The sequence below is a fragment of the Akebia trifoliata genome, chromosome 9 (genome assembly GCF_017979445.1).
Source record: "Akebia trifoliata isolate Shusen 1 chromosome 9, ASM1797944v1, whole genome shotgun sequence".
NCBI classification, from domain to species: Eukaryota; Viridiplantae; Streptophyta; class Magnoliopsida; order Ranunculales; family Lardizabalaceae; genus Akebia; species Akebia trifoliata.
Window position 1 is genome coordinate 19,585,587 of NC_141383.1, and position 25,583 is coordinate 19,611,169.

The 25,583-nt window shown below is 37.0% G+C and overlaps 1 protein-coding gene across 2 annotated transcripts in view; it reads left to right on the forward strand.

Moving 5' to 3' along the window:
- The window catches only part of SCD1 (stomatal cytokinesis defective / SCD1 protein (SCD1)), a 69,557-nt gene that overhangs the window by 17,706 nt on the left and 26,268 nt on the right, over positions 1-25,583 (forward strand). For both annotated transcript variants that reach the window (XM_086454685.1, XM_086454686.1), the window contains exons 3-19: positions 660-861; positions 1,454-1,595; positions 1,681-1,781; positions 5,349-5,412; positions 5,630-5,743; positions 7,388-7,608; positions 14,789-14,843; positions 14,938-15,021; positions 15,206-15,401; positions 15,540-15,663; positions 16,112-16,172; positions 16,270-16,314; positions 18,270-18,345; positions 18,841-18,914; positions 18,997-19,047; positions 21,920-22,077; positions 23,098-23,145. In XM_086454685.1, the coding sequence (XP_086310811.1) occupies positions 660-861; positions 1,454-1,595; positions 1,681-1,781; positions 5,349-5,412; positions 5,630-5,743; positions 7,388-7,608; positions 14,789-14,843; positions 14,938-15,021; positions 15,206-15,401; positions 15,540-15,663; positions 16,112-16,172; positions 16,270-16,314; positions 18,270-18,345; positions 18,841-18,914; positions 18,997-19,047; positions 21,920-22,077; positions 23,098-23,145 (1,816 nt within the window). The remainder of the gene's footprint in view (positions 1-659; positions 862-1,453; positions 1,596-1,680; positions 1,782-5,348; positions 5,413-5,629; positions 5,744-7,387; positions 7,609-14,788; positions 14,844-14,937; positions 15,022-15,205; positions 15,402-15,539; positions 15,664-16,111; positions 16,173-16,269; positions 16,315-18,269; positions 18,346-18,840; positions 18,915-18,996; positions 19,048-21,919; positions 22,078-23,097; positions 23,146-25,583) is intronic.

Consider the following 25,583-nt stretch of genomic DNA (forward strand, 5'->3'; position numbering starts at 1 on the left):
TTTTTTTCTTGGCTTGCTTGATTGGCATTGCTGCACTTATTTTGTTTCATTAGGACCTTTCTGGACACCTTGGATAGTGTGGATGTCCTTTATTTCCCCCTCAATTAGACAATATTTTCTGTCCATGCTGAAGGTGGATTAAATGCCATATGATTAAGAAATTAAACTTTCTATAATAGTAGAGAGCATGCTAGTATGTTAAGCTGATGAAGGATTGTTGAAATGCTGACCCCTAAAGGAAAGAAAACCATTTTTTACTTGATGCTAAGATACTCATATATATATAATATGGGGCAGCATCAAGAGGCAACCAAATGCCCAACGTTGGCTCCCAATGTTGGCCACAAACAATCAGCCCATTCCAAAACTTCTAAAGTGGTTTACAAGTTGAAGAATCATGGACTGTCAATTTTTACCATTAACTAATAAACTAATTTTAATGAGGTTAGAAGTTTCGGAATGGGCTGATTTTTTGTGAGGATGATCTCTATGGTGATGAGATCATCCTCACAAAAAAAAATCAGCCCATTCCAAAACTTCAAACCCAACGTTGGCCCTTGATCCTGCCCCTATATATGTCCTTCTGTACTTCTGTTGGGGTTCAGCTCTGCACCTTTTCCTCATGGTGTTCAATATCTTGACTTGAAAGTTTGCTGCAGAGGGTGATGGATCTAAAATTTATGTTAGCTGCATAGCTTTTCGGGATCCAGTGAGTGAGGATATTGCTGAAGCTTATTGCATCCCAGCAAATTCATATGCTGACAAATGCATATGTCTTGTTTCACGCTCACCAAGTTTCCGCGTGCTTCGGGATGCACTGGAGGAATTATTTGTTCTTTGTTTCTCGCCTATGGGAAGTAGGTATGGTTTTCAAAAGACATAAATTAGCTCTAATATGATCGGCAATTGTGCTTGGGGATCTGTACATTTATTAAACAAAGTTTTTCAGATGCTAATCCTGCATGACTTCCACTATTCTTTCTTGTGGTTTTAATTGCTTTAAAATCAAAATACCTGTATAATAAAACGTAATGGTGGGTCCCACTCCAGGTACAGTTTTGTGGTGGATTAACATCCCCTCCAGCTATAGTGGAGTGGGGTCCACAATACCCTCCTTTCCTCTTCACCCCCCTTGAACTTATCTTTACTCTCCTCCCCTCCCCCTTTTTTCAATAGTACCTCCAATTTTACTATCTTTCGTCTTTGACACCTTTTTTCAATAGTACCCCTTCTAACTTTATTATCTTTCTTCTTTTACCCCTTTAACCCCAAAGAGGATGTGTGTGCCCCTTTACCCAATTTCTTAATAATTCCTCTCCAACTTTATTATTTTTCCCATTTTACATCCCTCAACCCCAAAGAGGATGCCTGTGACGTAGGCACGGGTGAACTGTAGTATTCTATCTCATACCATGTTATTCTCTTTTCTTATATGTAACTATCATCTTTGCAGCAAGCCTTTATGGGATATTATATCATATATGGTGTTGAACGTTCCTTTGCCTACTCCTGGAAAGGATCGAGTCCTTTTTGCTATTGAGAACTGCCTGCTTTCTGTGGAGGCTCCACCAAAGGATGGGCTCCCTCATGCTGATGTATGAATTCTTTACATCTGTTCTGAAGTACTGAATTAGATCAAACAAGTTATTCTATAACAATCATTTGTTTCTCTGAGTGCAGATATCATTTGAGGCGTTGGTGCGGTGCTTGGATGTTGACAATTTAATTAGGCTTTTCACTGCTGTGTTGCTTGAACGAAGAGTTTTGCTCCGGTCAAATAAGTATGTCTATAGCCTGGGATATTTAAAGCATCTTTTTTTTTTCTAATAGAATTTTGTTGTAGATCTGAATATTTATATTTCTTTATATGATTAGTATTTGTTAACCAAGATAAATTGTTTTAGGAATTTTATTCATAAAGGGAAGAAACAGCCCAAAGGTAATTCTGAACATGAAAAATGAGGCTAGGGACCAAGGTAATTCTGAACATTAAAAATGAGGAATGAGGTTTAAATCAACAATAGAAATAATAAGATAAACCAATTTAAGATTGTGTGGTGTCCGATTTCTGTAGAGGTATACTAGATAGCAAAATAGAGGAGTGTGCAATGCTCGAGGCGTTTGGATGAAGCATCAGTGCAGTTGAAGGTGGGGATTTCCTTGTATGGTTAGATAGGCGTGGTGGGCTATTTTAAGTCCTAATCTTTCTATGGAAGACTGACTAGTTGGATGTAAAGGGGTTAATTCTTGTGTGGAAACCATTTGGGAGTCATTCGCCCTTCCTGGGATGGAAGCTTTTATTTGAATGGTTGTCTTGGATTAGATTTTGTTTGGTCAGATAGGCTAAATGGGCTGTTCTAATCTTTCTATGGCAGACTGACTAGCTGGATGTAAGGGGGCTAATTCTTGTGTGGGTTTCATTTGAGAGTCATTTGCTCCTCCTGGGGGGAAGCTTTTAAATTGATGGTTGTGTATAAGATTTTGATGGCAATTTGAAGTTTCTGCATGTCCCTTCCTGAGTCTGCTATATTTTCCACAAGGTTGTGATAGATGTGTTGTCTCCTATCTAGGTGGTTTCTTGGGTGGCAAAGGGGAGATTTTGTGGAAGGCATCACTCTATGCTCTTTGCTGGGGATTTTGGAAGGAACATAACATAGAGGATGTTTGAAGATTGAGAGCAGGAAATTCCAGAATTCTGCATGTCCATTGATTGAATACTCGTTGAGTGGATTCCAATCAAGAAGGAATTTCATGGCATCGAGATGGAGGATATTGTAGACAATTGGGAAGAGTAGATTCATGTGTAATGATTCAATTTTGGATCTCAGAGAGTCAATATTCTTGTTTCATTTTCGTCTGGGGAGGAATTCATAAGTAATTTATATAAGCTTATATTTTCCAATTTTTAGTGTTCTATTTATTGGTCACCTACAGTTGGGATCAACCTCTCTTGGGTGGTTTCTCACCCTCATGGTATTTAGCCAACTAAAGAGTTACCTTGACTAGCTGTACCCGTGCTCAAAGTGTCCCACACTCCTTGAGGTATTTTTACCAGTCAAGGTACGTTTATTTAGACTGCCATGAGACTTCCTGACCTCCAATCCATAGATGGGAGCTACCCTACCCAGGATCAATCGCTCTTGAGGTAGTAACCATCCATTTAGCCGGATAGGATCAGGTGGTGGTAATTATTATTATTATTTTAAGTATTAGTCATTTTTTAAATATTTATATAAAAGGTCTGACCTTAGTCCGTACATTTGAGACATTACGCATTTGTAATAGTAATATTTTAAGAAAAAGATATAGAGGTGGGTTAGAATCAAGCATTTAGGTGGCTCGACTGATCATCAACAAATAATAAAGTAATTCAGATAACGCGAAGATGGAGGAATTATGGTAACATGTGTGTGTGTGTGTGTTTAAACAAATGTAATAGGAAAGGGGTAAAGAGTGGGAGTGTTGATTGCTTCTATATAACTTGGGGTGCCCCAGTTTACAGTATTATGATTTCCATGGGTTAGTACTTGCCTTAAACTTTTAGCTGTCTTCTTGTTAGGAAAAATCTGTAATTTTTATTTCTCCCTTCCCTGCTCCCTAGTTCTTCTAATGAATTTCCTTACCTTAGTTGTGGGTGTGCACGTTGTGCATAGACATTGGGGGTGGGTTGTGGGTGAAAAAATAGAGAATGGATGACTTGGGTTAGAAGGCTATTTATAAGGGAGTTCTAGATTAGTGTCTTCAATGGTGGTTCATGAACTAGGAGTTTGAGTTGTGTGGGTAATTAAGGGGGCTTTGGGATTCTCAAAATTAATCAAGAAGGGGGGGGGGGGGGGCTGTATGTGTTTTGGATGTCCAAGTGAAGTGCATGTACTTGGACATCCAACCATCTTGTGGGCTAGGGTGTTTTCACACCTATGGCCATTAACTCTTTATTATAATACATCCATGTGTAGCTTAGTTGGCAGCCACGTGGTGCTCATGCAATTATTTACATAGTACTTAGACTAAAAATTTATCCTATTGTATTAACCTACTAACTTACCTTGTATTATTATAATAAATAGGTTAAACTAATTTATTTCAGAAATCAATAATAGTACTTAATTATATATAATGCTACCTAATTATTATAATACACTTATTTATTTTTGGTGTGTCTTAAATAGAAACAAATTAATATAATAATCCAAATTCTAATATAAGCAATTAAACAAAAATATAATAAATTGGTTTGGTTCACCAAACCAAATTGTTTGAACCACTATGCTTTTTGGAGCTTAATGTTGGGTAAGAAAGAAACATGTTTATAGATTGGGTATGAAAATATTCTTTAAAATAAAAAAAAAATATTATAATTGGATTTGGTTATGAAAATTTTTCCATATAACAAAGACTAGCATTTATGAATCCTCTCAGTCCATTAAGAGAGGCTTAACCATATGTGCTCACTGAAATATTATGTTAGATGCTTTTGTTTTTGACTCTTATTTGTTTAAATAAAACTTGTTCTTGAATTGAGGGAGGAGGGGCTATGACTTATGGGCTGGTGTTGCTCCATATTGTTCTTCAGTGCTCACACCCCCCCATAACAAAACCACCTAATGCGTTTTGACCACCTGGCCTATGATTGCTAGGCCGGTGTTCAAACACTATATCATTTTTTTCTTTCAATTCTCAAGTCTTAACATTTTCTAAAGTAGGTGCTAGTCTAATAAAGGGCCTTTTCCTGTTCATGTCTTAGGTGAATGCTCTGCTAATAATAATAATAATTAAGGTGAAAGTAGATATTTGGTGATAAATTTGAAAACAATGGAACATAGCATGGTTCGCTTGATTTTACTAACCCAATACGGACTGTACCACAAACTGTTTGGTTCCTTACCAGTTCATGGTTCGAACTAGTACCAATGAATTGGGTAACATAGGTCTCTACAGTATGCAGGAATGGTCGGTAGAGTGATGATGTTTTCCACCCCATGATCATATTCTTTGTGATAATTCAACTATCTTTGCTACTAAGCCCTGTGCATTCCAAGAAATAATTTCTAAATTTATTTCTGTATGTGGAAGTATCCCTTTTTCAATTCAATCACCCATTTAAAGTGGAGACCTTCCTCTTTAATAGAAGACTTGTTATTGATTAAAAAAAGTACCAGTTTCCTTATTAAGTAGTGAATCTCATGTCTATACATCATTATCTTAAAATTTTGGAAACTTCAAACAAAGTCTGAGCTGTAATACTGTAAACCTGGCTTCAAATGGTTATAAGAAAGTGCTCTTGTTCTTGTGCCAATGACTATCATTAACATTTCTTGAAGGACCACATTCTTTTTTCCTTTTGGCAGGTATTCTCTTTTAACTCTTGTATCAGAGGCTATCTGCCATTTAATATATCCATTCAGGTGGCAGGTGAGCTTTGAAGTTTCTTCACAACCTCCTCTTTTTTTTTTTTTTTTAATTTTTGTTAAGTACAAGAGAACTGCTTGCTTCCTATAGCACTTGTATCATTTCTGTAGTGATACCTGAAACCTATGGCTCAACTGCCTTGTGTCTCAATTTGATTACCGATGCCTTTACTTGATTTCTGAAAGACTCTCATCTGACCTGTGCCTTTGTTGTTCTGAAGCATGTCTACATTCCATTACTATTTTTCAGTGGAGTAGATTATATTGATGCTCCTACGCCGTACATGATGGGTCTCCATTCAGGTGTCGACACATCTGATCTAGCTATGGATGGTGTAAGCTTCCCATCCCACCTTTTAAATAATTTCTGAGTACTTTATTATATTTCGTTACTTGACTGCATGATGTCGTGACAGTTCTAAATTTTTTACATCCCTGTTTTGATGGCTATAGAATTCTTGAATTTGTTCTTTTGGTTGATAATGCATGAGTAGTTTTTTGGGCTTATGATTTATGTGAGATGCTTTTCCCCCCTATAATATTTGGTAAAAGGTGTTCAATGTATTTCATTTGGGAGGTTTCATACTTTAGATATAAGATATTGTTGAATGAATTCTTGAGATGCAATGGTTGAGAATATAAGCTTGCTTTATTTCCATTTGTCAAGTTTCCTCAAAGAATTGCCATTTTTTCTCTTTAAATGGATTGCCATTAATCATGGTCACAAATTAAGCAGTCTTTTTTAATAGAGTTTATTTTCTTGCCAATCAAGGCAATTGGCTCAGTAGCTGCTCTTGTTCACTATTCCACTGCAATGGTTTTTTTTTTTTTAACATTTGGGAAACTTTTATTTTTTTATTTTTCCATTTCCTTCTCTCTCACTTTGCTGTTAGCTAGACTTTTCCTAAAACTGTGCTAGGTACTCTTCAGGTTTGGCACACAACAACATTTCTCCTGCAGTTTCATTCTTTGGAGGATTCTCCTTTTTACTTCATTCTGGAGATTTGGACAGAAAGAAATCAGAGAGACCACCACTGTGAACATTAATCTTTGCAATGAAAATGCCGATTCGGTTAACCATTTTCTGATCCATTGCTCCTTCTCTAGTGCAATTTGGCTCCCGTTTCTTACCCTATCCCATATAAGATGGTGTTTTCCTTTATCTGTTAAATATTTGTTCAAGAGTTGGAAGGTCCTGGTGAAAGGATTTGGAAACGCTTCAGTCCTTGTGAAAGGATTTGGATGGAAGCAAATAGCCACTTATTTGGAGGGTAGAGATCATCATTTGCATGAAGGTTTCATCAACATTTTAGGCTTGTTCTTTTGTTGTAAAACTTTCAAGGATTTTGAAGGGGGTGTTTTTAGAGGAATTTTTGTGTAGGAGGGATTTGGTTTGTAATAGGCATTGAGGTTCTTTGGTGTCGGATCAGGAGGTAAGGTTGTCTATCTTGTCCCTCATCTATTTCTGGTGTAAAGTGTTCTTAGAGTTCAGGGTTTTTTTATTTTTTATGATTTCATGGTAGATGGGACTGGATTTGTATTATTGAGTCGGCTTAATTTTTTTCCTTTATCTTTGAATTTTCTTTGGCGTGTCATCTTGAGCACCTTTTCTAATATATTCTCTTTGCTTATAAAAAAGGTTGTAATAGGGGTAGTTTGTAATTGCTCTTATGTTCATAGGTCTCTCAACCTTCATTCTCCTTTTGTAATAAAATTTTGTTTACCCATAAAAAAAAAATAATGTAGTGCTCTTATGTTTTGTATATTTTATGTTTATATTCTTGTTGGCACCTCATTAATTGCCAATATTTTGGCATGTGTTTATCATTTACTGTTAAACGGCTCTTCTGAAATTAAGCACTCCCAAAAATAGGGAGCTTGTGATGTTGGTTAACAAGTTTTATCATCTTCCCGATCTCTTGATACTCATCATCTTCATTCCTAAAGTTAAAATATTAACGCCTCTTCCTCTGGTGTAGGTAGTTGTTGTGGACCTCGAGTATAATCGTATTACTACATCAGAAGAGATACCTCCTTTACCAGAGCCAGAATTAAGTTCTTTACGTTGTGAGATAACAAAGTTATTATATCCAAAAGTTGTTGACATAGATCAGATGAAGGCCAACTTATGTACATCATCTGAGCTGTATCCTAAAGTTGGCAGCAAACCTTGGGGGGATGAGCATGATCTTCATATTAGGTGATGTTTGGAGGCCTTACAAAATTTTAGAAAGTGCAATATGGTTTGTCTAGAGGTAGTTGATTTCAATGTAGTTAAGCTTATGAATATAAATTGGTAATGGTGCCGTTTTTGTTTTTAAATATCATTGGACTCTAACCAACTTTCTTAGATATGAAAATCATGTAGAAAAGTAATCAACATATTAGATTTATGTTTACTATTTCTTAGTATTTTGATCATCATCAAAGCCTTATCCTAAATTAATCTTGTTCCTCCATTTGCTTTTATCTAGAGCTATGCATTATGTTATTGAAAGTGTGTTCTTATCCACATTCACTATCTCAATCCACTTATCATGTTGTTTTTGGTCTTCATTTCTCTGTTTTAGAACCTTCAACTTGAATATTTCTTCTAAATAGGACTGTAATCAGCCTCCGTTGAACATGCCCAAACTATCTCAGTCGACATTTTCTTAATTTATTGCTTATTAGAGCTACTCCTACATTTTCTCGAGTGATTTCATTTCTAATTTTATCTTTCCTAATCTTTTCACCCTCCATCTGAACATCCTCATCTCTATTACGCTCGATTTATTAATGTGATGCCTCTTGATTGCCTAACATTCAGCTCCATAAAGCATGGCTGGTCTTACTGTCAATCTCTCCATATATATAATAGACCTGAGATAACATACACAATTGCTTTGGGGTATTTCAAGACAATCAATTTTTATTGGACATTCCTCCCCCTAGGTGTTCGTACTAAATTTACACTCCACACAATCAGTTTGGTTCTGCATATATTAATTTTTTATCATTTTGGTAAATAAGACAAATATCATTGCAAGGAAAGAAGATTTAAGATTACAATGACGGGAAGAGGTTTCCCAAAAGAAAGAAACCAAATTAAAAAGAAAAAGGAAGAGCCTCCAGTAATTAGGACACAAATCATCATGAAACATGTAGAGTGGGTTTTCCAATAAGAAAGAAAACAAAACAATCAGAAGACCCCCCTCCCATCTAAATTAGGACACTATCTCATTATTAATTAGCACCCTCAAATTTACAAAAAAAGTTCCTTACCCAAGTATCCTTGAATTACCTTGTAGAATCCATAAAAAATCCACCAACATAGCTATGTAAATCATGAGTAATGTTGTTGATTGTAAAAAATTATATTGTTTTTTTCTTTTTAAATGCCAAAACATAAGGAAAATGGATGCTTTTTTATACGAATGGTCTTGAGCACTAAGGTGACTCCGATTGGAGTGGTTTCAGAGGATTGTCATATTTGGGAAGGGACAAGGGAGGGTTGCTTTTCAGTGTGGCCTTTTATCAGATCTTTATCAGTTAGGGTTTTTGGAGGCAACCAAGTTTTTCCCCATTCTTTCATCTGGGGATGGAAATTTCCTTTGGTTTGTAGTGCTTGGGAGGCTTTCGACATTGACTAGATCATTAGAAGAGGCTTTCAAGCTCCTAATTTTTGGGTTGTCTTCCATCTTCCTTGGTTTTGCTTATGGACCGTGGAAGGCTTGGTAGGCCTTGGGAGAAATCAAAACACATTCTTTGGGGTTTCTTGTCTGTTGCTTTTTGTTGGGGCATTTGGAAGGAATGCAACAACCATATATTTGAATGAAAGGAGCTGTCATTCAAGAGTTAATCATTGCTATTCTGGTGATTTTCTTCCTTGGGCCAAATTGTTGTCGAATTCAAGGAGATATATTTTGAAGATTTTGTTGTAAGATGGGAAAGAGTTTGTAATCTTATAGGGAGATAGTTCTTTTCTTTTGGTGGGTCCTTTTGTTCTTTGTTTGGTTTTACTTTGTGTTGGTCACCTCGACCTTCCTTTCTTTTATTTTAATAAATTCATCTGTATCGATCCAAAAAAGATCGTCGCACTTTCTGTTATTATTTGATTTGGTGGGTTGGTTTCTTTCCTTTATTTGTTTGTTGTTCGATTCTTGATTGGCTTTTGGGAAATCCATTTTTGAAGTTTAAGGGCCCACTTGGGCCAACTCTATGCTTTCCCTATTCATAACTTTCTCTTTCAATTCAAATTTTTGGATTTAGAATCATTCTTTGAGCGCAATTGCACGGAGTGTTTCTCAGATTTGAAATGATTGGGGGAACATTAAGGAGTTCTTAGTTGATCTTGTCCTCATCACAAGGAAGAGGATCAGCAATCTAACTTTGCAATACGGCAACGTGATCATCTCTTATTTATATTGTAAGTTTGAGTTTTAGGTGTTCTCGATAGATAAAACTAAAGGAATATAAATTGAAATAGAAAGAAAGAATCAAATAAAAGATAAATTGAAGAAAAAACATGAAATTAGAAGAAGATTGACATTAAATACATAATTTATTGAAAAATAACTAATAGGAAAGTAAGAATTTACACATTTGGAGCTTCATTAATGGAGTTTTTTCTTCATCTTCTCCACTTTTAGATCTACATATACTTTCTCTCTCCTCTAAATCTTCTAGATCTATTTTCTTTCTCTTCTTTTTCATTCTCTTTCTCTGATCTAAGAATTATGGAGATAAATTATGCTTAGTTTCTAAGACCTCTTCTCTATTTATAGAAAGAAAGTTTTGAAATTATAACTAAGTCCCTCACTTACAACTTTCACTTATTACAAAGCACTCCCTCTATATTTCTTCTACAATTATTACAAAATAGTCCTTCTCTCAATTATAATTATTACAAAATAGACATTTTTATTTGTAATTACAATTATTGCCAAAAATACCCCAAAATACAAGAAAAATTACAAAATTTCCCCCTTCATTTACAGATAATCCATAAAACAACTAAAAAAAGTGTAAAACCACCCCAATTACATATTAATTATGCATGTACCAATTTTACCTTATAACAATAGAGCCCCATTGGTGTTGGCTTGCCAAAATGAAATTCAAGGGTTAGCATTGAAGCAATCATCATCACAGAATCATCCTCTTCACACAAATCTCATTGTAGCATCCGTGGGTTAGATCAACCTTCTTTGTGTCTTCTCAGACAAATTGACAAATGTCGTTGAATGCCATTTTGACCCTATAACACTGTAAAACGAAGATAATGAATCACCTTTCCTCAAACTCCTAAAGAAATGCGCGGGCAACCCATTAGCCAGGATTGAGAAAGTCGGAGTAGAAATACACTCTATAATCCATCCGGTCATCAAGTATTTCAGAAAATTGTAGTTAACATGATCATAAGCTTTTTTCAGATCAATCTTACACGCTAGCTCAAGCTCCTTTGACTTTCTTTTTGAATCAACACATTCATTAGTAATAAGATGTATAAAGTGGCATAAAACAATTACTATAATCGTGTAAATTTCATTTCCAAACTTAAGATCAATGGGGAGTGGAAGCAATGGACAAGGATGTGGTGGAAAGGTTGGTTGAATTTTATATGAATTTACATGCCAAGGATTTTGTAGGCAAACTTACCTTAGATCAGTTTTAGTTTGATAACAATTCAATGGAGCATCAATCTTGGTTGGAGTGCCCTTTTGAGGAGGATGAGGTTCTTGCTTTGATTAGGAGTATAAATGGTGATGAGGCATCGGTGCCAGATGGTTTTCCCATGGAGTTTTTCAAAGTTTGTTGGAAACGGTGGGGGGAGACATATTGGTTGCACTTGAGATTTCTTTAAGGAAAGGTTTCTTGATCTTAGTTTGAATTCCACTTTGTGGCATTAATTCCATAGAAACCTGAGGAGGGAGATATTTTGAATTTGATGCCTACCAGTTTGGTGAGTTCAGTTTATAAGATATTCTCAAAGTTATTGATGATTAGGTTGAAGACTATGTTGAAAAGTTTGATTGGGCATGCTCAAGTAGCTTTTGTTAAAATAAGACAAATTTTGGATGGAGTTTTGGTCGCGCAATGAGTGCATCGATTCGGGGAAAAGATCGGCGAAGCCAAGAATCTTGTGCAAGATTGAATTAGAGAAGGCTTATGATCATGTGAACTGGAACTTTTTGGAGTACCTTCTATGCAAAATGAGATTTGGGGCAAGATGGATTATGAAGTGTGTTTCCACAGCTACTTTCTTGATCTTGGTCAATGGGTCTCCATCAAGTTTCTCCGTAGTTCGAGGGGTTTGAGGTAAGGAGATTCCTTATCTCCATTTCTTCAAGGTAGTGGTCATAGCTTTGGGCTAGATGGTGGCGAGGGCAGTGGAGAGTGGGCATCTTTCTGGTTTTGCTGTTGGTCCGGGAGGACCAATGATCTCTCATCTAGTTCGCTGATGATACCCTAATCTTCTTGGGATCCCCAATTAGGTGAGCTTTCTGAGTGAGATTCGTTGCTGTTACACAGCGATTTCGGGTATTCCAGTAAATTTGCAGAAGGGTAAAATTGTTGGTATTGGGGAGATTTTTGGGTTGGATTTGGTGCTGGCATCCTTTGTTTTTCAGGTTGGGGAGTTGCCCTCTTCTTATTTGGGTCTTCCGTTGGGAGTTGTATTAATGGCAAAGAGATGTGTGATTGTTATCGGGTAAAATTAACACATGCATAATTGATATGTAATTGGGGTGGTTTTACACTTTTCTTAATTGTTTTATGGATTATTTGTAAATGAAGAGGGTAATTCTGTAATTTTTCTTGTATTTTAGGGTATTTTTGGTAATAATTGTAATTACAAATGAAAATGTTTTTTTATTTATAATAATTGTAATTGAGAAAGGAACTATTTTGTAATAATTATTGAAGAAGAAGTACAGATGGAGTGCTTTGTAATAAGTAAAAGTTGTCAGTGAGAGAATGAGTGTTCTCTAATACTTGTAAATTGTAAGTGAGCGACTTAGTTGTAATTTCAAAACTCTCTTTCTATAAATAAAGAAGAGGTCTTAGACAATAAGCATAATTTATCTCCATAATTCTTAGATCAGAGGAAGAGAATGAGAAAGAAGAGAGATAAAGTACATCTAGAAGATTTAGAGGATAGAGAAAATGGATGTAAATTTAAAAGTGGAGAACATGAAGAAAAAACTCCATTAATGAAGCTCCAAATGTGTAAATTCTTACTTTCCTCTTAATTATTCTTCAATAAATTTTGTATTTAATGTCAATATTCTTCTAATTTCATGTTCTTTTTTCAATTTCTCTTTTCTTTGATTATTTCTTTCTATTTCAATTTATATTCCTTTAGTTTTATCCATTGAGAACACTTAAAACTCAGATTTATAATGTAAATCGGTTCCGATCATCTTACCGTATTATGAGGTTGGATTCCCAATCCTCTTCCTTGTGGTGGGGACGAGTTCAACTAAGAACTCCTTCATGTTCCCCCAATCATTTCAGATTTGCGAAATACCTCGGGCAATTGTGCTCAATGAATAATTCTATTTCCGATAATCTGAATAGAAAGAGAGAGTTATAAATGGGGGAAACAGGGATATCCTATCATTGAAAAGTGGTGGGTGGACGGCGATGTATCTCTCCAAGTGAGGAAAAATGGTGTTGATGAAGAGCACATTGACTAATATTTTTTGTTACTTTCTTTCCATGTTTTCCATGCCAAGAAGTGTTGGGTTTAGTTGAACAAAATCTATAGTGATTTCTTCAAGTATGACAAGAATGGGAAAAAGAAATATCATCTTATAAGCAGGAAGAAGTTGTGTGCTCCAAAAAGATGTGGGGGCTTGGGGTTCGAAAACTTCAATGCGATGAATTCAGCTCTTCTTGGGAAATGGCGAGGAGGATGAAAGTCTTTGGAGAAGAGTTATTGTAGAGAAATATGGTGTGTGTAATCAAGGGTGGGAGACTGATAGAGCAAAAGGCACCTATGAGTGTGGGGTGTGGAAATTATCTTGAAGAGACTCCCTTATAGGAAAAATGTGAAATTGAAAGTGGGAAGTGGCAATAGAGTCTAGTTCTGAGAGGATTTGTGGTGGGGAGGTCGTCCTTTCTAGAATCGATTTGCCGATTGTTTTAGTTGTCTTTGAAGAAGGAGTTGTCTGTGTCGTCTTTTTTGAAAAGAGAAGGGGGTGTGCTCTCTTGGGACTTTGGATTTAGAATGGCCTACAATGATTGGGAGTTGGACAGCTTGGAAAGGTTAAGGCACTTTTGGAGCCTATTTCCTTGATCTGGAAGGCGATGATAGCCGGGTTTGGGATGGGTTGAAGAACGGCCGTTTCACAGTAAAATGCGGGGGTGTCTATTGCGGAGAGTGGGTTCCCACATTCTTGTATCTGGAGTCGAAGGGCTCCATCTAAGGTCTCTTTCTTTGTTTGGTCGGTGGATTAAGTGAGGATTTTTACTATGGACTAACTCTCTCTCCCAACTTCTACTGTTTGTGCAAAGAAAATGGGGAATCTCCAGATCATGTACTAATGCATTGATCCTATTTTCTTTGAGTTTGGGTGCTCTACTTGTCGCTAGTTGGAGTAGAGGGCTGTTTTCCTTGATCTATTCGTGATGTCTTTGGATCCTAGTTATATTGTTGGGGCAATTTTTTTTCTAATTCCAAGTGTACACTGCAGGGTTTGGTACCTTTTGCAATCTGTTGGAGTCTCTAGAAGGAAAGGAATGACCGTGTCTTTGATGGAAAGGAGTCCTCTGTGCCGAAGTTAATGTTGTGTCCTTGGCGTTGTTGTACCTCTGTTGTAAACCTCTAAAAGAGTTTAGGGGTATTTTCTTTGAAGACTTTCTTGTAAGGTGGGATAGAGTTGTGTAATCTTGTAGAGAGGTAGTCCTTTAGTCAAGGTCTTTGGCTACTGGGTAGGCTTCGTTTGTATCCGCTTTCCTTGCTCTTCTTTGTATCCTTCGGGTTGGTCACCGTAACCTCCCTTTTTCAATTAATTATCTTTACTTATCACAGGTAAAAAAAAAAATAGCAATAAGAACCATCCAGTATTTAAGAAATTTCCCTTTGTTTTTATTTTTTTTGATTGTTTGCATTTGCATGATTTCTAGTTGAGAAAGTAGTTATGTCGGAACCTCAAACTTCTTGTTTATGTTTTGTCAGATGACATCATCTGGCCCTGGTTTTGGTTAAAATAAAACATTATTGGCTGGGAAATGATTTCTACCTAATCAAACATGTTCTGCATGTATTCATTTCTTACATTTAGTGGAGCTTTGACATGTCGGTGTAGCTTTATGTACGTAAAGCATTACAATTTTAATACTGTGCAACATGGAATATTGGTTTCCTTATCATTTGACTTGATTAATGTCTGCAGGTTGATATTCCTAAAATTCTTTGCTTCAATTTTGAGTGGCTACCGTAATTTCGTAGTAAGGATTGACATCTTCCTTTCTCCATGAGACTTTGGTTGCTTAACTTTATAAATCTCCTTTCAGTTTTGGTGATGCGTTCATTATTTTTCAGGAAAATACTACTTCTCAGGTCTTCAACACGCAAGCATTTTTGAAGAAACGCTCTCGGTCAACTAACCAGCCACCAGAGTCCATGGTGATATTGCCTTATCCTTCTTTTATTTATACAACCATACATTTTACTTTTTAGGTTGCCGGACAGTTGAAGTCACTGATATTCATTTTGATAGCCATCTCTTTGTTTTTAATATTTCATGGTACTTGGGGGGTTAACTGCCACTTTGATGGACTTAAATTACTTGTGTTTTGTTTTCCAACAGATTATACAGTTTTTAGATTCTCATGGTTTCCTTGATTATCTGGAGAGAGGTATCGGTTCTGATACAAAAGCCAATAATCTTCTTGACAAGTTGCAAGATGCAATTGGTAGAGGTCAAAATCCTTTTTCAGTTCTTCCCTCTCCTTCAACAGATCCAGAGATCATAACTATAGCTGATCCTGGTGTTGGAATTTCAGGTGATGTTGATGCATCTTTTTATTAGAATTATTCAGCTTCACATGCTATGTGTGCTGCAAAGCAAGAATTTGTTGGCCTCTTACCCGGATTGATCTATATGCTGACCTTAAGAATCTTATATTTTTTTGGCCCATCAGGCTCAGGTGCCAAATACTGTTACGACAGATTTCCAGCAAATATTAGAACAGAAGAGCAAGAAGAAAAGAGGAAGGCAATTCTTACTGCAGCAAGTGGAGAGTATTTAGGAAAACATGTTTCTAGGTATGTCTAAATGAAAAAAAATAAGCTATTCTCTTGATGCTTTTGCCTTGTGGTATTACCATGCAAGTACCATGGACTATAGTGAAAAAAATCTGTGATTCTTTGAAAAATCACGATTTAATCAACAAATTAAAAAAAAAGCGCAATTTTTTATAGCATTTTAAGTGTTATTTTATCATTTAGTATATAAAATTCATATTTTTCGTACTTAAATATTATTTTTATTTTTAATGTATCCGATATTTTCCCGACTTTTTTCGGTTCTCTGGTTGAATTATTCCCGAACCCCGACTTTGTCACTATGCCATAGACTTGCATAATGTGCTAGAGATTTGAATTTACTCTTTGCTGAGACCTCACCCATTTTTAATACATATATTGTATGTGGCAATGTACAGACTGACTACTTTGTACAAATTCAATCTAACTTCTTGTTTTGTTTTACCAGTTCACCTTCCATGCCAACGGGTAACTCAAAAGCCGAAAGTCTTAGTCCACGGGAGAGGGCCGTAAGTTTTTTTGATTGGCACCATGATGATCCACCGATCTTATGTGTAACGGTACTTCAACAGTAATTGGAGTAACTTGATATTTTATGATTTACAGGCCGAAAGAGAGCGCATGGTTTTGGACATACAAGTGAAGCTGCAGGTGAGTCTCTTCTATTCTATATCACCTTCAAATGTTTAGGAGTTATTCTGGAGTTGGATTGCAACAAATCAGGCCATAAATTATTATGATCTGTATGCTTAAATATATTGGAGAGCAAAGGAAAAAACACAATGATCATCTTGACTTCTTGAGGTCATTTTTCTGCTCTAAGCATCGATTAACCCATATTCTCTAGTCATTTGTCGCCTTGAAGATGATTTCCTCTGATTCAATTTTCAAGAGGATATGCACATATGATTTTGCTGCCTAGTCCAGTGCGTTGGTAGAACTTGTGAACCCGATGGTTATCATTTGGAATTAATGAATCGCTAAGGGTTCCTTCTAGGGAATACTCTTAGTTTGGTGATGTCAGGACTTCATCAATGTCAAAAAGCTATCACACTAGTGTAGCAACATGGAGCAGTGGTCAAACTTTCTTTAGGAAGAAAAGGTTTCCATAATAGTATTGTTTTAAACAATTTATTCTTTAATTACGTTACTTCCATTTTTCGGAATAAAATATCTTATCCCTAAATTTCGGAATCAGGTCATTACATATGATAGCCCTTTGTTTGGTTTTCGATTCATTTGTGAGATGAAATGCATCGTGGGGATTGTGCCAAAAACTAATGAGATTTAGTGATTAAAGGGCTTGAGAGGATCTTGAACGAATGTCTTGCAGACCAAACTGTTAAGCCCTTATTCAGGAAATTTAGGGAGCCATCAGCCAGGTACCCTTTCCTTGGCTGACTGTGGAAGTATTGATAGAAAGCTTCTCGAGGACCATAACTTTCCTCAGCTGCTTCACTCTCAAACCGATGGTCTTGTGCACCCCTGTAGGTGAGATTTTTTGGCTTGTGTAGCTTGATTCATGCTCTTAATAGCGTCAACCATCTTGAGGGGTTGGCTAGGAGAGCTCCCATACCCTTTGCTCCTACTTCATCAACTGATAAGGGAAAGGGAACATGGTATCTTCAGGTGGGGCAAAGGATTAGATCTATAAACCGTCTTGGCTTAGGCACTCCTAGAATTTAGTTACGAGCTATTGCCTGAGCCTTTTACTGGTTCTTTCTGAGTTGCTATTGGACATCTTTTGCTCGGTGTTGTTAGGATTGAACACCTCTTAACCTTATTCCCTTTTGTCCAAGATCCTCATTTTGTTTTGCAGACTCTGAAGAAGAATTCTTCCTTCTTTGTAGCCAAAAACCCATTGCATTCCATTGTCCTCCACCTATGGTGTGCATTCACCAATTCACTACCCTTACATTCCTAAAAGAGGAGGTTAAATGAATCTGTCTACGGTTTCACCTTTCACCTCTGGGTTGATGATCCTTTCAGGGCAATTGGCAATTATTGTGGATTGTTCCTGATGTTGCGAAGTGTACCGGTAAACATGAGCATACTTAGCCTTTGGACCTTTTAAGTTTTCTATGGGTCAGCTTTTAGCTTGACTTCCTTATTTTTCTTCTATTCCATGGTGGTTTCCCTTTCTTTCTCCTAATGCGATTTTCTTCTTGAAGATAAGTGCGAGAGGAAGGTTGGTAGTTACATTGATTGAGGTTGTAAGTAGAGATCTGAATTTATATGCCTTGACAAAGGATAAAGCTCCAATTAATTTCAATGTCAAAAAAGTGTTCATGTTGCCAACCCAATATATGTGATAAGGTGTAGAAGATGACAGTGACTTTTTTTTAAAAATCATAATTGGCCTTTTGTTTGTGGTGTCGGTTTCTCTAGTTTTTTTTTTCCTGCTAATCTGCCTTTGTGAGGTCCTTGTATTCTTCATACAAGAATCTTGTTGATTATATTATTCGCTACCTTTGTTCTAGGGGGACATTATTGAGCAAGTAAACCTAGTATTGGTGGAATAAAAGAAGTTGGTATTCAGAGTCTTTATGTTCATTTTACATGGACTGTTCTTATCTCAAGTGGTGAGGTTTTGTTTTGTTTAACAGGGATTGTGGTTGCGTCTTCTGAAGCTTGGAGCAACGGATGATCCTCTTTCATCATTTGAATACGGCACAATCCTTGGTACGATTATATGTGATTTGCCTTTTCTTTTGATGTATATGGAGCTAGGACTCTTCATTTTCTAAGGCCCTGCCTTTTTGGACATATTGTGGCATTCACATGTCCAAAACATGTCAACACTCTATCAAATGCTTTGTTTTCAGCTATTAATATATATATCTATATCTATATATATATATATATATATATATATATATATTGTTATTTGATTTTAATATGCCAGTCAGCTTATCTAAATGTGAACTTTCTAATAACATATACATAACGTGAAATGGTGCTTTTTTTTTTTTTTTTCCGTAAAAAAAATGTCTCAGTGTAATTGGATTTGTGAGGATAAGCTTGTCTTATCAGAATCTATCAAATATGTGTGTGCCTTTCTTATAGTTTGCTATTATCGAGGCTGACAGTTGATGCCTCTCATGTCTCAAGTGTGACTTGAATCTAGTTGAGATGCAGATGTTGTTGTGCACATTAACAACATATATTTGTCTGCAGCTTTGATTGAGTCTGATGCAGAGGGGATTGGCGGTAGTGGATTTGTTGAATGTATAAGGGAACACATTCATTCGGTATGAGATCCCAAAACTATACTTTATTTGAATGTTTCCTGAGCATAGCAATGCTTAATATTTGATGGATTTGTGTTGTCAGGGATGGCTCTGTCATTTGACTGAGGAGCAGTTTATGGCGGTGAAAGAACTGGTATGTTGATGAAAAAAAAAAAAAAAACTACTTATGCTAGAGCAGGAGGGTGCTTATGTGTTGATTGCTTAATCAAACTTTCTTAAATTTCCTATGGTTATTATTTGAATAAAAAATTTCCCTGTTAATAAGATTGTTTTGTAACATTTTCTATATAGGAATAGAGTAAGAACAGAATTCACTTCTCTCATTTGTGTTTGATTAGTAGGAGAGAACTTACATGAGAAGTTCCCTAAATTTGAGTTTCTATTTTGAAGAATTAAAGCCAATTTAAATGGTTTATCAATTAGATTCTTTTCATCTCCATCAGTCTCCATCCCAGTGAATGGCCCTATGGTTTTTTTAAAAGCTCGATGGGGTTGAGGCAAGGGAACCCGCTTGCTCCTTTCCTTTTCTGTTGATGTGGCTGAAGTGTTGGGTAGAATGCTGGGAAAGAGGTGGTCAATGGGGACCTATCCGGATTTTTGGAAAGAAATAACGGTCCAGTTGTGTTGCATCTACAGTTTGCAGATGACACGATTGTGTTTCTTGATGCATATCTCAGTTGGGTGAGATTTGTTAGTGCGGTTCTGTGTAGCTCTGAACCAGTGTCTGGGTCCCAGTGGATCTCCAGAACAAGCAAGTTTTCTGCTGTCAACAACATCCTGGATATTGATTAGTTAGCTGTAGCTCTCAGATGCGAGGTTGGGCATCTTCCGTCTCTTTATCTTGGGCTGCTGTTGAGGGCCACCATTAATTTAAAGCTATATGGGATCCGGTTGTGGAGAGGGTTGGGAAGAGGCTGAGTACTGGCACATTGTCCAGTATCCCAGTCTATTTCCTTTAGTTGTTTAAAATTCTGAGGAGCATAGAACTCAAACTGGATGAGTTGTTTTGGGATTTCCTATGGCATAGCAATGATAAGAGGAAATTTTATTATTAAGAGAAGAAAACACGAGGGGGGTCGAGAAGACCAACCCAAAACAAAGAAAAAGACCCAATAAAAATGAAAGGCAAACAACAAACAAAACAAAAGACTTTCATGATAAGAGGAAATTCCATCTTGTCAGTTGGAATCAGGCTTATTCCTCAAAGAATAAAGGGGGGTGGGTGGGGTTGTGCACTTTAGGAAGTTGGGGTTGATGAATTCGGTGTTGATGGGTAAGTGGCTGTAGAGGTTTGGGTTGGAGGTAAACAGTTTATGGAGAAAGGTAGTAGTGTCTAAGTTTGGGTCAAGCCATCATGGGTGGGAGAGTGGCGTAAAGTGTGGATCCCATGGGTACGGTGTCTGGAGAGGGATTCTTAATGTATTACCTTTATTTCGTGCAATAATACAGTCTAGGGCTGGGGGAGGAAATGGAGTGCAGTTTAGTGGGGATGTCCATTAATGGAGCAATTTCCGTTTTTATTCTAGTTTTCATTGAAGACGGGCCAACCTATATTTAGTTTTATAGTGTCCTCAGATGATGCGGTTGTAGGGGATTATAGTTTTAAAAGGGCCTTTAAAGTTGGAGGAGTTTGCTAAAGAGACAAATCTTATAGCTGGTTCCTCTTTGTCCCTTGACTTGAGTGATGGATGGCTATGGAAGAGGTCGAAGGAGCCAAGTTTTCTGTGCGTTCATTCCATTGCTCATTGCATCAAGGGAATGGATCATTGTCCTTTGACTTGAGTGATGGATGCTTGTAGCACCCCTACCCTTAACTAGGTAATAATATTGCCCGCTTTGGGTTTTCCCTCACAACTTTAAAACGCATTGTTACAAGGTAAGGGAGTTGGACTACCTATAGCCCATAATCTCGAATATTCCCCGGTCGATGTGGGACTTACTTCGCCCCCCTCCCTATTGTTCCACCCCCCAACCACAAGCACAATAACATGTACCTGATCGACTAATGGTCTAGACAGTCGCACACCAGCGAGGGTGTGACAACACTCCCCACTTAACAGGAGAGCCGTCCTTGGCTCTTATTCCATTTGCAGCATCCCCACCCTTAACCAGGTAACAACATTGTCCGCTTTTGGCTTCTCCTTAAAAGGTAAGGGAGTTGGACTACCTATAGCCCAAAATCTCGAACGTTCCCTAGTCGATGTGCAACTAGCTTCACCCCCCCTCCCTGCTATTCCACCCAACAACCACGAGCCGAGTCACTCATGCCTGATTGACCACAGGTCCAGCTAGTAGCGCACAAGCGAGGGTGTGACAAATATGGGGCCCAGAAATTGTCTTTGATTTCGTTTTTCGTTTGCACTGCTGTGTTGGGTTGATCCCTCATGTTGGATCATCTTATACGCGAGGGTTTTTATGCCTAACTTCTGTTGCAAGTGTAAGAGCGAGAGGAATTGGTTAACCATATATTCGTCCATTGTATGCTGACTTGTGTGGTATGGGTTTATTTTTTGGAGCTGTTTGGGATCTCAACGTGTGTTCTAACGTTGATGAGAGCTCTTTTTGAATCTTGGGTGCCCTTGCGAGCTGCTTTCACTTTGGCAAAGAGGATTCTTTGGGCTCTCATTCCATTTGCAGTATGTTGGGGGTCTATGGAAAGAGAAGAATCATCGTATTTTCGAGGATAAAGAGCTTTCATTGCAAGATATTATTGTATCTGTCATGGGTCTTTTGTTTCTTTGGTGTGAAGTATTTAAATGATTTAGGGAGGCCTATTTTGAGAATTTCATGGGCAGGTGGGAGTGGGTGTGTAAAATAGCTCCCATGTAAGCCGGGGGTCATGGTCTTTGCCCTTGTAGTTGTTTCTCTGTTTCTCATCTTGACCACTTCTAATATATTGCATTTTACAATTTCTTTTTAAGAGGATCCTTGTCTACTTTGTGTTTTACATATTTGCTATTCTGGTCTATATAGTACGTCTTATTTTAATTTACACAATACTTCAGCTCAAAACGGCAATCAGTCGTGCCACCTCTCGAAATGACATGTCAACTGTAAGAGATGCGCTTGAAGTATCTGCTGAAATGTATAAGAAAGACTCTAACAACATTTCTGACTACGTTCAGCGCTATCTACTTTCTCTGTCCGTCTGGGAGGAATTACGGTATGCATTTACCATTCATTATTTAGAGCTTTTGATCTGCCAGTTTGAATTTAGCATCTCTGCATGATCCAGTCTGCTTTTCTATCCAAACTTGATTCTTGTAATTCTCCTCCATTAACTGCACTTCAATCAGAAAGTGCATGCTAAAGCTTGATGTTGGTTTACGTGCTTATAATCCCCTTCACAAAATTTCATTTTTACATCCACATATATTCTTGTGAGTGCTACTAGATTTGTGTTGGTCAGCTCGATACAGCAATGGTTTAAAACCTCGTGTTGTTCCATTGTTTCAGTTTTTCAAAAAACCAAAATGGAACAAAACAGAACCAAAACATTTTTAAAGTTCACTTTTAATCATTAAATATGAGCTTTTATTCATCAATAAATATAGAAAGCCTTTTCTTTAGTATTTAAAATGAAAGTTAATGGTAAAAAAATCGCACTTTTCAATTGATACGCATTAGAAATGCTTCAAAACATTCCGAAACATCATGAGGAACCTTGAAACATTGCTTTTGGTACATAAATAATGTTGTAGGTTTAGTAATAGTAATAAAATATTTCACTTGATATACTTCAGTATGTTGTGGGCAGCATCCCAAAATGCTCTGGAACGTTCAAAAAAACATTTGAATTTCAGTAAAAGATATTTTCTATACCAATTGATATGTTTCACAAAACATTCCAAAACATTCTGATTCAATATTGTAGATTAACTATTTGTTTTCTATGTTGTGGTTGAAATTTTTTAACTTATTTCATGTTTCACTATGCTGAACAAAAGAGATTATTTTACTTCTACAGTTCTACTTTTGCAGATATATGCTTTAAGTTAGGATTGATGTTCATGGAAAATTTTCAGTTTTTTTTTTTTTTTCTGAAAATGAAAAATATTGTTTTCCATGAACTGCGTTGTTGTTTTTATTTTTGATTGAAATCTATTATTTGTGATTTGTTTGCACCATTTTATAGTTACGCTCTTATGTTTCTCCGCCTTTATGTTATATGTTCTTGTTGCAGATTTTGGGAAGGATACTTTGAGTATTTAATGGAGCAATCTTCAAACAAGTATGCAACCTAATCATCTTGAGGCTTAGTAATGTACCCACTTCAATTTATTTTAGAGAGCTTCTAATACCACACCAACTTTTCATTATAACACACCAATTAATGAAATTAAATATGACACCCCAAATACAGACAAATAGACACCAAATATCTTCTTTTAATCATCTTCTTCTATGGATTTATCAGAAGAAGTCTTACCAGAAGCTCCTAATATATATATTTGGGACTTTTATTTCATTCGAAATTGAGCTCATCAAATCCACAATCTTTCTAGTGAAGTTGGTGGATATGTCCCCCCTGAGTCTTTCATGGTAGGATATATCCTTGGACTTTGTGTTCAGAAAGGACTTTAATGATTGGGAGGTAGGTTGATTTAATTGCCAATCTGGTGAGTATTATCTCTCGGGTGATTTTGAACCAAGAGGTGGATAGATGGGAGCTGATGGTCAATAAAGATCGGATATTCTCGCTAAAGTCCTTTTATCTATGATCTGCATTATTGTTTGTCTTTTGCATTCTATTTGTGAGCTGGTCCTTGCGGGGGGGAGGGATGTTCTAGGTTGAAAACGATCCTTTGGAGATTGCTACCTCTTGTTATCTGTTGGGGAATTTAGAAGGCGGGGAATATGCATACTTTTGAAAACAAAGCTCTTTCTGCCCAGGATTTCATATTGGATATTTTGTGTTTGCTTGATTTCTGGTATAAGATCTTTAGAGATTTTTTACAGGTGTCTATTTTGAAGATTTTGGAGGGAGGTGGGATTGGGTCTGTAACTACTCTGTAAGGAGAGGCAGTCCTCATAGGTGGGGAGAGTTCCCCATGTTTTTTTTTTCTTGTCCTTGTTAGCCTTTGGTAGGCCTTCTCGGCTGCCATTTAAAAAATTATTTAATTATAGATAAAAAAACGTTTCCAGGGGTGTATGGCAGCTACATCTATTTACTAAGAAAATAATAAAAATTTTACTTTCAATTAATCTTGCTTCCATGGTTTCTGTCTGGAATACGAATCAGTATGGACTGTTCGATGTGCAGAAGTTATTCTGACCCTCAAACTCGACCCACCAAATCCTAAAACTCTGGACAAATGTCAATCACCCGGTCACAGTTGCGGTTGAATCGTTTCAAGGATTGTTTCGGATTGTCTCAAAATGTTCTGATCAGGACCTTCTCAGTTTTTCTCTTGACCGAAATATTGCCTTGAGATGAGATTTTAAACTTGCACTTAACCATTCTTCCTCCCAAATCTGAGGGCGTGCTTTGTTTCTTAAAAAACATTTTCTCGAGAACTCATGCCCAAAAGACAATTTGCCCGATAGGGACAAACAAACTGCTGAAATTAGAATAGTAATTGTACTAATGGTAGTGGTTGTGCAGTTTGACTCTAGTGAAGAAAAAGTTGTAGTGAAGAAATGATCTGCTGGAGGGATCATGACATAACGGAAGCGTGTGATTCAATTGATAAACAAGCAATAGCTTGAAAAAATAAAGCAAAGAGTTAGAAAGTAACTAACAGAGAAATGATAAATTGATTGATAAATTAGAATTGAATGAATCTTGTTTTTGAAGCTTCTTATATAGCTTGGAAAAATAAAGCAAAGAGTTAGAAAGTAACTAACAAAGAAAAGATAAATTAATTGATATATTAGAATTGAATGGTATAACAGAAGATACAGGAAACTTGTTAAACGGGGTGGGTTTACTGACGGAGAAGATGGAGGAGCAGCTAGAATTCTCTGGTTCTAAAACTTTGGATCAGGAGGCATCAAAGCTGGAGGAGGATAGCGTGCGCAAGAAGCAACATTTGTTTTCAAAATTTAAATCAGGCGCCTTACGTGGGACACGTGTTAGAGGCATTAATGCTTTGCAGCCACGTTGCAGGTTGAAGAAATGAACTCGTATGTTCGTCCTGCTGGGTAAGGCGGCTCATAATGTGAAGTATAGGAAATGGCTATGAAGTAACGGGATGCTGGACCTCTCTACGCCCGATCCAGTGGGAATGGGCCTAAAGGTTTTAGAGACCCATGGTAAGGCCGATGAGCCGGTTTCGGTGGATTTTCCAATCGCAGTGAATTTGGGCTGTAAGGACTGTTTAGATTTAAAGGCAAATGGGCCAAGGTTGTCATCGGGCCGTAAAGGTCATGAGAGGCTTTATAAGGCCCAATGTAGATTGGGTGGGTCTCTTAGATTTCGTGGGCCGAGGTTGAGAAAGGCTCGTGGATTCGTTTTTCGACCAAAAGGGGTTAGAAGACAATACAATCCGGATGTTAAAGGAACATCGTCTCATTTCTTGGAAATGTTTTCGATTGAGAGCAGGAGACCTGAGACTAGAGGCGATTCGACGATCAGTGAGGTTGGCTAGTTTAACCATGGCGAAAGGGATCGGAGGTTGGAAGTTTCGAGTAACCCTTTTGTTCAGGCGGTCGACAGGAAGATTGTGA